The sequence below is a fragment of the Colias philodice genome, chromosome 5 (assembly GCF_061535455.1).
Source record: "Colias philodice isolate Cphi_HAF_F1 chromosome 5, ilColPhil1 Martin Lab GWU primary, whole genome shotgun sequence".
NCBI classification, from domain to species: Eukaryota; Metazoa; Arthropoda; class Insecta; order Lepidoptera; family Pieridae; genus Colias; species Colias philodice.
In genome coordinates, this window is record NC_143090.1 from 7224615 (window position 1) to 7236649 (window position 12035).

At 32.0% G+C, this 12035-nt stretch overlaps 3 protein-coding genes across 11 annotated transcripts in view; 2 read left to right on the forward strand and 1 right to left on the reverse strand.

Moving 5' to 3' along the window:
* The window catches only part of LOC149488510 (uncharacterized), a 6421-nt gene extending 6141 nt beyond the window's left edge, over positions 1-280 (reverse strand). For 2 of the 3 annotated variants that reach the window (XM_089695647.1, XM_089695644.1), the window contains exon 1: positions 73-280. In XM_089695647.1, the coding sequence (XP_089551773.1) occupies positions 73-156 (84 nt within the window). In that variant the 5' untranslated portion in view covers positions 157-280. The remainder of the gene's footprint in view (positions 1-72) is intronic. The other variant, XM_089695646.1, reaches the window with a different exon arrangement.
* The window catches only part of LOC149488511 (uncharacterized), a 7519-nt gene extending 2344 nt beyond the window's left edge, over positions 1-5175 (forward strand). The window contains exons 2-7 of one of the 2 annotated variants that reach the window (XM_089695684.1): positions 289-306; positions 3549-3687; positions 3850-4128; positions 4381-4484; positions 4632-4725; positions 4861-5175. In XM_089695684.1, coding sequence (XP_089551810.1) covers positions 3850-4128; positions 4381-4484; positions 4632-4725; positions 4861-5148 — 765 coding nt within the window. In that variant the 5' untranslated portion in view covers positions 289-306; positions 3549-3687 and the 3' untranslated portion in view covers positions 5149-5175. Of the gene's footprint in view, positions 1-288; positions 307-1551; positions 1752-3548; positions 3688-3849; positions 4129-4380; positions 4485-4631; positions 4726-4860 lie in introns of those variants that run through there. The other variant, XM_089695685.1, reaches the window with a different exon arrangement.
* Positions 1326-11877, forward strand: LOC149488512 (glutathione S-transferase 1-like). 6 transcript variants are annotated; one of them, XM_089695687.1, is made up of 7 exons: positions 8205-8612; positions 8936-9074; positions 10026-10206; positions 10361-10419; positions 10922-11063; positions 11371-11535; positions 11641-11877. In XM_089695687.1, exons 2-7 carry the CDS (start codon positions 9022-9024, stop codon positions 11779-11781), a joined length of 741 nt encoding a protein of 246 aa, XP_089551813.1. In that variant the 5' UTR covers positions 8205-8612; positions 8936-9021; the 3' UTR covers positions 11782-11877. The 6 variants fall into 6 exon arrangements, with proteins under 6 accessions (XP_089551817.1, XP_089551813.1, XP_089551812.1 ...); XM_089695691.1 differs by lacking the exons at positions 8205-8612; positions 8936-9074 and adding an exon at positions 1326-1524; XM_089695686.1 differs by having other exon boundaries at positions 8205-9074.
* Positions 11878-12035: the final 158 nt, after the last annotated feature.

A 12035-nucleotide genomic window follows, 5' to 3' on the forward strand; every position in this document is an offset into this window, starting at 1 on the left:
ATAAAGATGATAATGAGCTGTTAGTATTAGGTATAAATATTTTTCTGATTAAGTACGTAATATAGTTTTAACCAGTTCTTCAACAGCTCCTCTAAAACTGTTTATATGATAAGCAGCATTTATAACGGATTGAACGTCTGTGGGTATTTTTATCATTTTTTAAGCATATTTATAGTTAACTATGCTTGAACTATGATTAAACTTCATAAATAAAACACTTATCTCTGTCTTCATAAAAAGGAAAATAACAAAAGGCTATCAAAATTAAAAACAAAATATATTTTACAGATTGCAACTATCGATTAGGTAAGTACAAATAAGATCGCAAATATTTATTTCATAAAAATATAATATGCTGTGGTTTTCAACGTTAACGTTATCATAACATACCTTCTAGTATTCATAACGTTATCATATAAGATGTCGTTAATCAAAATTTTTGGAATTTGCACATTTTTTCCACAATAATTCACAAATCACAATTATTCAAAAATAGTGTAAGTATATTGTTTTCAAAATTTGGCATTGGCCTTTTTACAGAGTTGCCACTTGGCACTTACCCAGTATCTGAACTTCACAACAAATTTAATTATGTCAAAAATAAAAATTCTTAGCTGTTAAATTATTGAAAAAAAAAAATGTTGTGTGGTTATATGAAACCACGGTAAAAGTGACACTTAGGCACAAAATTATCGTATTTGTACGGACGGTTCGACCGTCACGCGACATGCGCTACACAGTCCAAAAAGTTTGAGACGATGTAATAAAAGTTTCACTTTAAAAAATACCACCATTCCTATTCAACATTACGGCTGAAGTACTAAAACTATTCATCTCCATAAACACATTTATAATATATTATGTATTAATAATTTTATCAGAATGAAAAAAAAAACACAAGCATTTAATTCTGTGAATCAAGCTGGCAACACATTCTTACACACCAAGAAGCGGGTAATTTGAAAATCTCTTTACGTGAAAATTTTAATATGCGAGCACAAAATTATTAATATGATATTGATTCTGTAAGATAATAATTTAATAATTTATACGAAGTAAAAAATTCATAAAATAAAATTTCAAACAGCATACCAAATGTTTTATCTTTAATAACAGCTCCATTCCTTTGTAACAACTCTATTTCCAAGATTAACTATAATGTTGATGAATTTTATAAGTAGTTATTTTGTAAAAAATTTTGCTCCCGTTTTTTATACTTTATAAGTAGTTAAAAATATAATTTTAGTTGAGGGATCTGGTATACGTATGTAATTTTGGACGATAATTTAAAGATTTTGGCAATCGATCATATTATATTATATCGTTGATAATATCTGTTATTGCTAGTTAAAAATTTATGGCGTAGTTAAAATATTTCACTCAAAAAACAATAAACACGCTCTATAACATGTCGCACATTATAATATATTAACGAATGAAAATCGATTGATGGTAATAATTTAGCCCTGAGCTGTCGGTAACGACCGATAGCCAGATAGCCAGTTATCGTAAAATAAAATACCAGTAAGTAGTTACTGTCAATTGTTTTTTGCCTGTAATGTTTAAAAAATATAGATTTTAAAAAGAGAATCATCATAATGTTTTATAATGTTTAATACATGATACGAAACAAAATATTGAAAAAATGTTATGATTAAAAAATATTAAAGTTTGAAGTGTAAAATGATATTAAATGTTATGAATATAAGTTTGGAGGAAGAAATAAGATCCTTTTGGGAATACGTAAAACGGTGAGAAAATATTAGTTATATTTAATTTTAAACTGAATTTTGGAGAAATAGTAGGTAGTTATCTAGAATTCTTTGAGGTAAGTTCCTACTAGTAACTGTTATTTTATTTATATTTTGTTATCAAATATTTTTTAATGTAGTTGCCCCAGCAGACGTTGTTCTGCTCTATTGCCCCTTTTCCGTGTTTTCTCTCTGGAGAGACCGTTGACTGCCTTGTGCCAGTTTTATAGATACCTACTTGATAAGTAGCTGTAAGGTACCTTTATTGATAAGGTACTTACTTACCGCCTCAGCTTCGCCCGTGGTACGTGTATAATATAACCTAGGTACAGCAGGCATCACATAATACTGTGCACACCCAAAGGTGAAAGGATTTTTGAAATCGGTCTAGTATGCCGCGGCCGCGAGATTGGCACGTCCGAACTTCAAACATCAAAATAAATAATAATTAACAATTAATTTTTGTAAAGTTGAAATGCTAAAACAATGCTAAAAGTATTATATTGTGACTCATAGTCCAACAAAATATAACTTCGGGGAAGCAATTCTTTATCAACGACACATTTTTGTCGCATTATTCTTTTGAAACAATAGTAGCATCTTTACCTGATGATGATGAAAATAAATGCGAGCTTCACTAGGTTAGCAACATTATGATATAGGTAATACATATTATGTACTTATAGTCAAAAACTTTCATCTCCTTTTTCAGCCCTTCGGGAATAATTCCCCAAAAATCTAATTCAAACCTACTATGGTTTATCATCACTACATAGTATAAAACAAAGTCGCTTTCTCTGTCCCTATGCCCCTTTGTATGCTTAAATCTATCAAACTAGGCAACGGATTTTGATGCGGTTTTTTTAACATAAAGTGATTCAAGAGGAAGGTTTTTGGTATAATATAATTTATTAGGATTTAGACAAAGCGGGCGAAGCCGCGGGCGGAAAGCTAGTTGAAAATATAACAAACAGATAGATAGGCTTTCACGTTTATAATATTATTTGTTTATTATGATTTAATCATTATATTATGTACCTAAGTAATATTATTAGTACCAGTTGCGTTGAGAAAGTAAAAAATAAAATAAAATTCAGGAATAAAGGCAGCGTTCTGTTGATGAAACAATTTTCAAAATCTGAATAAATTCGGTTCAGTAAAGATACTGGAAAATAATACGTTTTTGTGTATAATATAGCGACCACAATTTAAATAGGAAATGTTCGAAATTAGATATTTCACTTTAACTGTTTTCTAACTGGAAAATATGTAATCGATACTTCATAAAGTTTTCATTGCAAGCGAAGTATGTCAAGGTCGCTCTGTGTTATGTGTGGGTATTATTTAGTCGTTATGTATGAAAAACGATAAAATTGTGTGCCTTTATTTTCATTAGCATACGATCGATGGTAATTATTACGTATGGGTTACATTTTTAACTCGGTTATTTTTTTGTTGCTTCTAGTACTTAATTTATACCTAAGTTATTATTTGCAATATAAAAGCTTATTAATGAATATCACGGTTTTTCAAAGGTTGAACTAAGCGCATAGGAAGGGCGTTTGTTTTTCATAACTTAAGTTTAACTACGTTTTAAAAATAAAGAGTAAAACTACGTGGCAGAAACAAGAATTATATTTAAAATAATAATGTTGTGTCCTCTCAAAAAATATTAAATCTTTAAAGTTTAAACAATAAAAAAATGCATAAAATTATGTTTCACTGCGAATTCCAAAGTTTTGACAACGTCCTTATCGGGAGTCACCATAGTTTCTTTATCCTTTAAATGTCCTGAAGATAACGTGAAGGGACAATAGTTCTTAGAAAGTTAGAAGAAATAAATTACTTTACAATGCATTAGTATAAATACTCAAAACACATTGGGATCTACATCAGTGCTTCTTCAGGATCAGCTTCGGGAAGAACAGAAAAAGACGTAAGTTTAATATTAATTTACTTTTGGGAGAACTTGCTTGCTCAGCAAATTTAGTTTATGTTAAAATAACATTTGTGTTCATAGATTGTTCCATCGTGTCTTTTTGTTTAACAAAAATACGTATGTAATTCAAAATTATCTAATATCTTGATGAATTTTCAGATGTCCAAAATAATAATAATATCCGCATTAGTAGCCTCCGTGCTATCAGCCGACATTCACCGTTTGGAAAATCAGGGTCTACCTGTTAATCCTGAAGCTGTAGAAACCCATCCAATTTATAAGAAAGCCCGATCTGAAGAACATCACCCTGTGTATAAGGCTGATAAGATAGAAACGAGGGAAAAGGTAGATCTTGGGAGGGGAATGGGACCAATCGCTAAACATGACATGTTAGCTGACGAACCGGCTCCTGGAGTGATGACGGAACCACAGAATAATGTAAGTTACTATTCATTTTAAATAGTTATTAGGGTATCGTTTCGTTTTTTATTTAATTTTTATGAAAGTCTGAAAATGGAATATTAGGTTAATGTTAAACACTACCTAGTGTAAAACTTCCTTCATTTCTGTTATTTGGAAATATTTTAAATTAAATCGAAAAACTATAACTTTTGAGACTGTGTTTAGTCATACCATTAATATATTATGACGTATATTACCATTTTTAAGAGAATAACATCTTTTGTTCAGGAAAATATTGCACCCACGGGATTTACAAATCCAGCTGAAGTGGCCTATCCAGACATTCCATATGCTCCTGGTTACAACTACGGGAATGGCTACGCGGCCCATGGGTATGTATACCTATGTAATGTCTATGTATAAATAAATAGATTTTTAATTTAGGATACTAATATCAAAAACTATTTTTTTTCAGTTTATAATAATGAAACCTGTGTAACCAATGTATGTTTTTAATATATTTTTTATTTTTATTTTAGGTACGACTTGTATAGCAATAATCTTGGAGATTATTTATACGAGCCAGATACGTCATCCGTAGGTCTATTGTGGAGTCAAGTGCCTGATTCAAGGGTATGATTTTATTTTATTTTATTCATTATATCACATTTTATTTTATAACAACTTGAATTTAAAAAAGCACTTACTTATGTGTGACAATAATTGAAAGGCTACTATCAATAAATTTTTTGAACAATTTGTTTTCAGACCATGGTCAGCTATGTAGGCCGTACTATCAGCTGGGTGTTGAGCAGCATCTTCGTCCTTATGCTCGGATCCCTACTTACGGTAGGAGTCTGCAGCTACACCAACCTTTGCGCCATTACGTTTAACGGAGTGGGTCCTATTCATGAAGAAATGAGGTCCCTAATCACTCCTGAAAGATTAGAGAAGATCAGCACAGCTGCTGATTTTGTTAAAACGGCGATTAACAAATATCAGAAGATCCAGCAAGTGACTGATAATGTTGGAGCCAGGCGACGAAGATCGCTGTAGAAAATATTTCCTATTTTTTTAATAAACATAATATATTGAACTATTGGTATTTTTCTTGAACATCTTAGCGTAGTATTAACCACTTAGCCTCATGAAGTGTGATAATACTTACCAATTTGAAAACTTTGTAATATGATTTGGAGGCTTACCTAATGATATGATATGAGTAGGTATAGATTTGGTATTTCATAAAACATTAAAAAAAGTTTTTCAATTTAGGCCGAAAAGCACTAAAACACCACGTTCTGTTAGTAGACCGGGAGATACTGACACAAAATTTCGAGTCATTTGTAACAAGGATGGCGGTTCTACAGGGGTCTTAGTACGCAATGACAAAAAGAAAAATGATGGTGTGAACGCTGGTACCGGTGTCTTAGTCGCGTGGGCGTTTGTCGAACTCGTCGGTAAAATAGCGAAAGTCAAACGATTTGTAACACAAAAATTTTAGAATTTACCGATAGCCCATAAAAAAGTAGTAGGCGGTAGTGTCATGCCATACTTTTCCGGTGTGACTTACAGCCCGCCATACCGACGCGAATGTGTTGATTTAAATAAAACAATCATTCAACCATTTGTACCAGGCTAACTTTTGCACAGGTAACTATCGTCGTGCAGCCATTTACGAAAATCGCCATGCCATACTTTTCGGACGATTCCAAATGGTCGCCATACCGCCGAAAATCTGCAAAAAAATTTTATTTCGCCAAACTTTTTGTACCAGTATTGCATTTGGATTTTTGGAGAGTATTTGATAAAATGTGACCATTATTATATTTGCCATACTTCTAGTAGGGGGAAAAAGTGCTGTTATACTTGAAAACTTAATTTATTATTAATTTATATAAGTGAGGATTTCCAACACTTAGATCTTTGAAATTTTGTATTTATATTTGTTGATCCTCAAACTTACAGGAAAAATAAGTGCCATACTGTTACAAATCGTTTGACTTTCGCTATTTTCCGACGAGTTCGACTAACGCCCACGCGACTAAGCCGCCGGTACCAGCGTTCACGCCATCGTTTTTCTTTTTGTCATTGCGTACTAAGACCCCTGTAGAACCGCCATCCTGTTACAAATGACTCGAAATTTTGTGTCAGTATCTCCCGGTCTATAGTTATAGATCTATGTTGACAAATTATGGCAAATTGAATCGTTTATACGTCATACCAGTCAGTAATAAGCCATTTAAAATTGGGTAATTAGGTACCTACGTGTTGGAAAATTGTTATGTTGACCTTCATAATATCGACCACAATAGCGTTTCTGTATAGTTTAGTAAGGTTAGGTATGTTTTTGTTAGTTTTTCATTCGTTTTTCTTCTTCCTACAATTTCATAGTCTAGTCAGGATTATTTAAGCATTAAAGCATAGCTTATATTCCAATACAACATCCTACAGAATTATAGATAGAAGTAAGTTGTTATTTCTACGTGGTTTTAATTGAAATACATGACTACTTAATGATAAGTATTTAAGTGTATGAAAGTATAAAGAGCTCATACGCATATTTATTGCTACGTGATATCACTTTAGGAGCTATATTCGCTGAAGTGACTCATAACATCTCACAGCACAGTAAGTGCACGATGACTAATAAACAAACATTTAACCGAATGTGTGCGAACAATTGCCACAAATCAGTCAAATTGCTTATATTTTACTAGCTGGTGCTATTAAATAAATAGGGACCTATTACAATTTCACAAATCGATTCCATAACAAAGCGACGTAGGTATGAGATATTTTCTGATGCACCGGACCGTTTAATTAAGAACTTACCATATTCAAAAATAAATAATTACTCATAATAATTGGTGCAATATGGCAACGAGCTGTAGATTAAAACGGAGTTTTTAATTGTGACATTTCGCCTCAACGTTTGTGTACGCCAGGATTAAGAGTGCGGAGTAAATACCTTTTCGTCTGCTCGTCCGATTATCGTGACTTACAGGGTCATTGAATTAAAACGGGCAATGTGTCATTGCCTTATCTTGTAAGCAACGTTGCGCTTCGTTTTTAGTAAATATCGTCGACAGATGCATTTTCGCACTCACTTAGTATCGTTGTTATCAGACGCGCGTCACCAGAGAGCATAGTTAATTGCTCAGATTCGCCCGTTATCAAGATTTTATCAGTTGAACACAACACAGTGTTAATTAAGTCACCCATGAGATTAGCTGCATCGAGTGAATATGGGGAATTCAAAGAGCAAAAAAATGAAAATCACACAAAGCGACACAACGAAGGCCGAGGAATGTCGTGAAAGAATTAACTCGATTAAAACTGAATCTCCGGACGTAAATAGTGCAGCCATTAGAAATAATGAGATGGAAATGGGATCGGAACAAAATGAAGAGAAGAGCAACGATAATGCCAGCAGTGCCTCCACCGTGGAAGTGTTGGACGATAAATAGGTGTAAAAAATGTGCCTTAAAACCAGTCATTGCCAAATAACTTGTGTCATACTCTTTTTATAATTTCTTTCTTTTATACGAGTAGGTATAATTTACAAGAAAATAATGGTTTAATATATTGTGTTTTTCTTATTAATAGTTTTTTATTCCGCCGGCAATGAAAAATGCTGTACTTATTGTTTTGTACGTGCTTCAACATTTATATAAGTTTACACGTATCTAGTGGAAAAATCAGAACCTTGAATAAAATTATACTTCTGATCGAACAAATAGAGGGCATTAAAACAATCTACACGAAATATATAATTTAAGAAAATTTATGTTGTAACGATGCATCCTGATTTCAATTAAGTGGAAAATAATGTGTGTTATTGTTGTGATACTATATTAGATAAAACTAGGATTAGAACATTCGTGTATTATCACTAATGATGTCATTACTTTGCTTGTATGATTAATGGAATATACCATGGAATTTTTATGCATTTAGGTACATATACATAATTAATGAACAATATAAAATACGAATACCTATTTGTTTTTTAAATATTATATACACTCCCTAATGTTCTAAATTTAAATGTCATATTCTTTCATTTATAAACTTGTCGCATACAATTATTGTTAATTATTCATCGATCGTTAAAAATAGATGTTATTCATTCAAAGTGCCTTCTAAGAACAAGGGTCACGAAAGCATCCGTTGTCACGAACGGACTATTCTACCGAGTTCTACGCGAAAGATGTTTCATGATTATTTTAGAAGCATCATTGTGACTGGCCAATATTTCATGCTCAGTCATCGTCACCATGGTGCCCACAACCATAACACTATTAACTAACATAAAACCAGGCTACTCATTAGTTTATCAGCAGTCGCAAACGATAGAAGCTTTGATTTGCCGTCAGGTGTGTTATTGTCTGTTGAATATACGTTTAACTTTAGCCATAAATATTCAACAGTGATTTAATTTTTACCAAAGCGCGTTTTTATTTAAAGCTGGGCCAATGTATGGACAAGTCTGTAACCGAAAAGATTCAGAATATAGAGTGAGTTTAAGTAGCTGCAGGATCTTTGTTATTGAGATTCTTTGGGAGGATTGAATTTAAGGCTATGCTTCTTTTGATTAATAATACGTTAAAATCGTTAAAATTTTTGTTTTAAATTTTTCTTCAGTTACATTGCAATTTGGCTCAATTCAAGCTACATCCGTTTTTTTAAACTTAATCTTAGGCGGTTAGGCTTCTGAATTTTTTTAACTTAGGCATCAAGATCCATTTTATTTTAGTTTGATCGTTGAAAATTCAAACCAGCTAAATATAAGTTCTCTGATTCATATCTTCGGGTAACGAATACTAACAACATATTTCAGAAAAATAAACAAAACAGAGCGTTTTAAATAACTTTGTTAAGAGGGCATTGTATCTTCAACTTTCAAGGCAAGGGATTTCTGTAACAATGAAATCCTTATCAGTAATTATGACGGTTTTCTATGTAGCAAATGTTATCGGGTAAGTTTTTAACTATTATTGGGCGTTTGGCATCATGGTGACTCAATAAAGATAAAATGTGATGGTTGTGACAAATCCTTAAAGAGTCTTGGCTAATAAATTTTTCATCACTAATCCTTAGTCTCACTAAGCGTCTAATCTAAGCGTGTTGATTACACTAGACGTTGATAAGACTATTCTACACCATCATCGTTCTAAAACGACATTACCAAAAATTACAGAAATTTCTAAATAAATTAAAAGAACCCTACGAGCCTAACTAGGTATTTCATTCTTTTGAAGTATTTTTTTTTAAGATTATGAGTAATATTTATTGCTCAGTTGCACACTGCACTTAACCCGTATTTTTTTCACGAAATTTTAAATAATTTTTCATTTCTGTGTGGCGGTTAATTTTATTTTCCTAGTTTTTACACCTGCAAAAGTTCGTGTTGTTCACAATTTTTGTTCTCGCACCTATCTGCTGCACACTGATGGTATTTACTAGTGTTTAGAATATAATATCAGGTACGTATATATATATTTCATATACATAATATAGGTAAAAATTTGTTACATTGGCATGTAACACAAAAAATAGTTCAACGAAGAGTTCGAAACACGAAGAGTTCTAAAACATGTTCCAATATTAGAAAATAAAAATCTTAAAACCAAAATAACAACATTCTATTCTATTCGTGGCTGCGACAAAACTTGTTTAAAATCTGCTGGGTTGTCGGCGCAAAATTTCCAACTTCCAGTATAATTATTTGATTTGTTTTTTCTTGAATAAAACCATAAATTATTGGGGTTATGTTGCCTTTGTAATTTTTAATTATGTTGGTAATTTAGGTATAGGTATGGGTAAAAGTGATGTCGTAGGTATTATCGGTACTTTTCGGTCATTGAAATGATTCAAAAATGTGTTCAATTAGTATCGTTCAATTATAAACTAAGTCTATTTAATTACAGTAACGCCGTAGCAAGATCGAAAGGTGGCAAAATGCCCGCTCAGCCAATAAAGCTATATTATTTACCACCGTCGCCACCATGCAGAGCGGTGATGATGACCGCGAGGGCGTTGGGCCTGGAACTCGATTTGATTCTCACTAATATTTTGGAAGGGGAGCATAAGACACCTGAATTTACGAAGGTATGATGATATATTTTCAGTAAACTATTTTCGGGACATGAATCTCAAATTGTTAACGCTTGATATTTGTTACGAGCAATCTCGGCGTAGAGGTTTCAACATCTTATTTATTGAACAGGAACGTTCTAATATATTTTTTTAAAATGTGTTCCAGATAAATCCTCAGCAAACTATACCAACGATGGATGATAACGGATTCATTATGTGGGAAAGGTACTGTGCCCATTGAATTCAACTAAGTTATCATAAATAAAATTGTGAGATAGGTTTAAATACTTTGTATGCAAAAAAATTCAAAAAAAGCTTCCACAACTAAGCGATATTTACATTTATTATTTTACTTAGGTTTTATAATACATATATTTCTATGCTTTTTATTATGCATCATTTTAACTCTTTAAAGAAAGGATTTTTATTACGATTTTCGTATCTGAATGTAAATAACTTTGGAGAAGTACGTATAATTTATAACAGGCTGTAAGTATTTGAACGACCCCAATGAAATGACTAAAAAATATTCTGTACATATTGATTATAACAGTGATAGATATAGGTGTTACTTCCATGTCCAATTGGTATGGCACTCCTGTGCAAATACAAATAATGTGTCTATTGTTGTAAAGAATCTATTGTTATGCTAATCATCGAACTATATTGATGAATAATGTATTAATACTAATAATATAGGTTATAATATAATCCATATATATTTCAGTCGAGCAATTATGGCCTATATGGTAAATGCATATGGTCGAGATGATTCCTTATACCCAAAAAATCCCAGACAAAGGGCAATCGTTGATCAGCGACTACACTTTGACCTTGGTACCTTGATACCAAAATATATAGGTTTATATGTAAGTAAAAGTATTTATAAAAAATATAATTCATTGAATCAAATATTTGTATTGGAATTGTATATGTATATAGTTAGATAATAATTAATGAGAGGAAATGTATGAATGATGGACGATTGACTTCACTTCAGAGAAGGTCTTCATTATTTATTTTTAATATTTTTTTTGCTGCAAATTACGATATTAATGTGGATATCCAATATTGTGCTATTTCAGGAATCAATCATGCACTTGTTTATTTTTTTAAATCCTTTACGAGGATGTAAGTATTTTCGTATGATCTGTTCTGAAAGTTATTTATTTTCAGGTTCCGATGCTTTTCAATGGAGCACCCTATAACGAAGAAGAAGCAGTTAAATTAAACAATGCTCTTAAAATACTAGATATAACCCTTGAAGGCCGAGTGTTTGTTGCCGGTGACAATTTAACCATTGCAGATATTTCTATAATCGTGACCATCAGTAACTTAGAGGTACAGAACCGTGACTTAAGAGGCTTTTAATAGATAATAATTATTCTGCTTTTACATGGTACAGTCTACCAATGGAAATTAACTTATTAGGTATTATTTTTTCAGGCTCTCAAATTTGATTATAGTGCACACCAAAATATAGTGAAATGGTTCGAACGCACAAAGAAAGCTTTGGAACCATATGGTTATGAAGAAATCGACAAAGCTGGAGCACAGCAAATAGCAGGCTTTTTGAAAAAAACATAAATTAAGCACAACATATTGTAAAGCATTTCAGTTTCAATTAAACACAATAATATATTGTAAATTTCAGTTTATTCACGAATAAATCATTACACACAACGTTTATTATTTTCCTTATCAACTCGTTAAGAATTTACAGTCAAAGTTGTTTGGTAACTAGGTACCAAGAAGCGATATAGTGCGTACTTACTTCTAAATGCTCTATAGTTTATAAAGAGCATTAATAAGGTGTTAGCATTATGCCTTCCGGTCTCACG

Excerpts from the sequence above, each read along its gene's own strand:
- LOC149488512 (XM_089695686.1), top strand. The coding sequence starts at position 9,022 with ATGAAATCCTTATCAGTAATTATGACGGTTTTCTATGTAGCAAATGTT. Across the intron at positions 9,075-10,025 it reads TATGTAGCAAATGTTATCGG|TAACGCCGTAGCAAGATCGA; the intron begins GTAAGTTTTTAA and ends ATTTAATTACAG. Across the intron at positions 11,064-11,370 it reads CAAAATATATAGGTTTATAT|GTTCCGATGCTTTTCAATGG; the intron begins GTAAGTAAAAGT and ends ATTTATTTTCAG.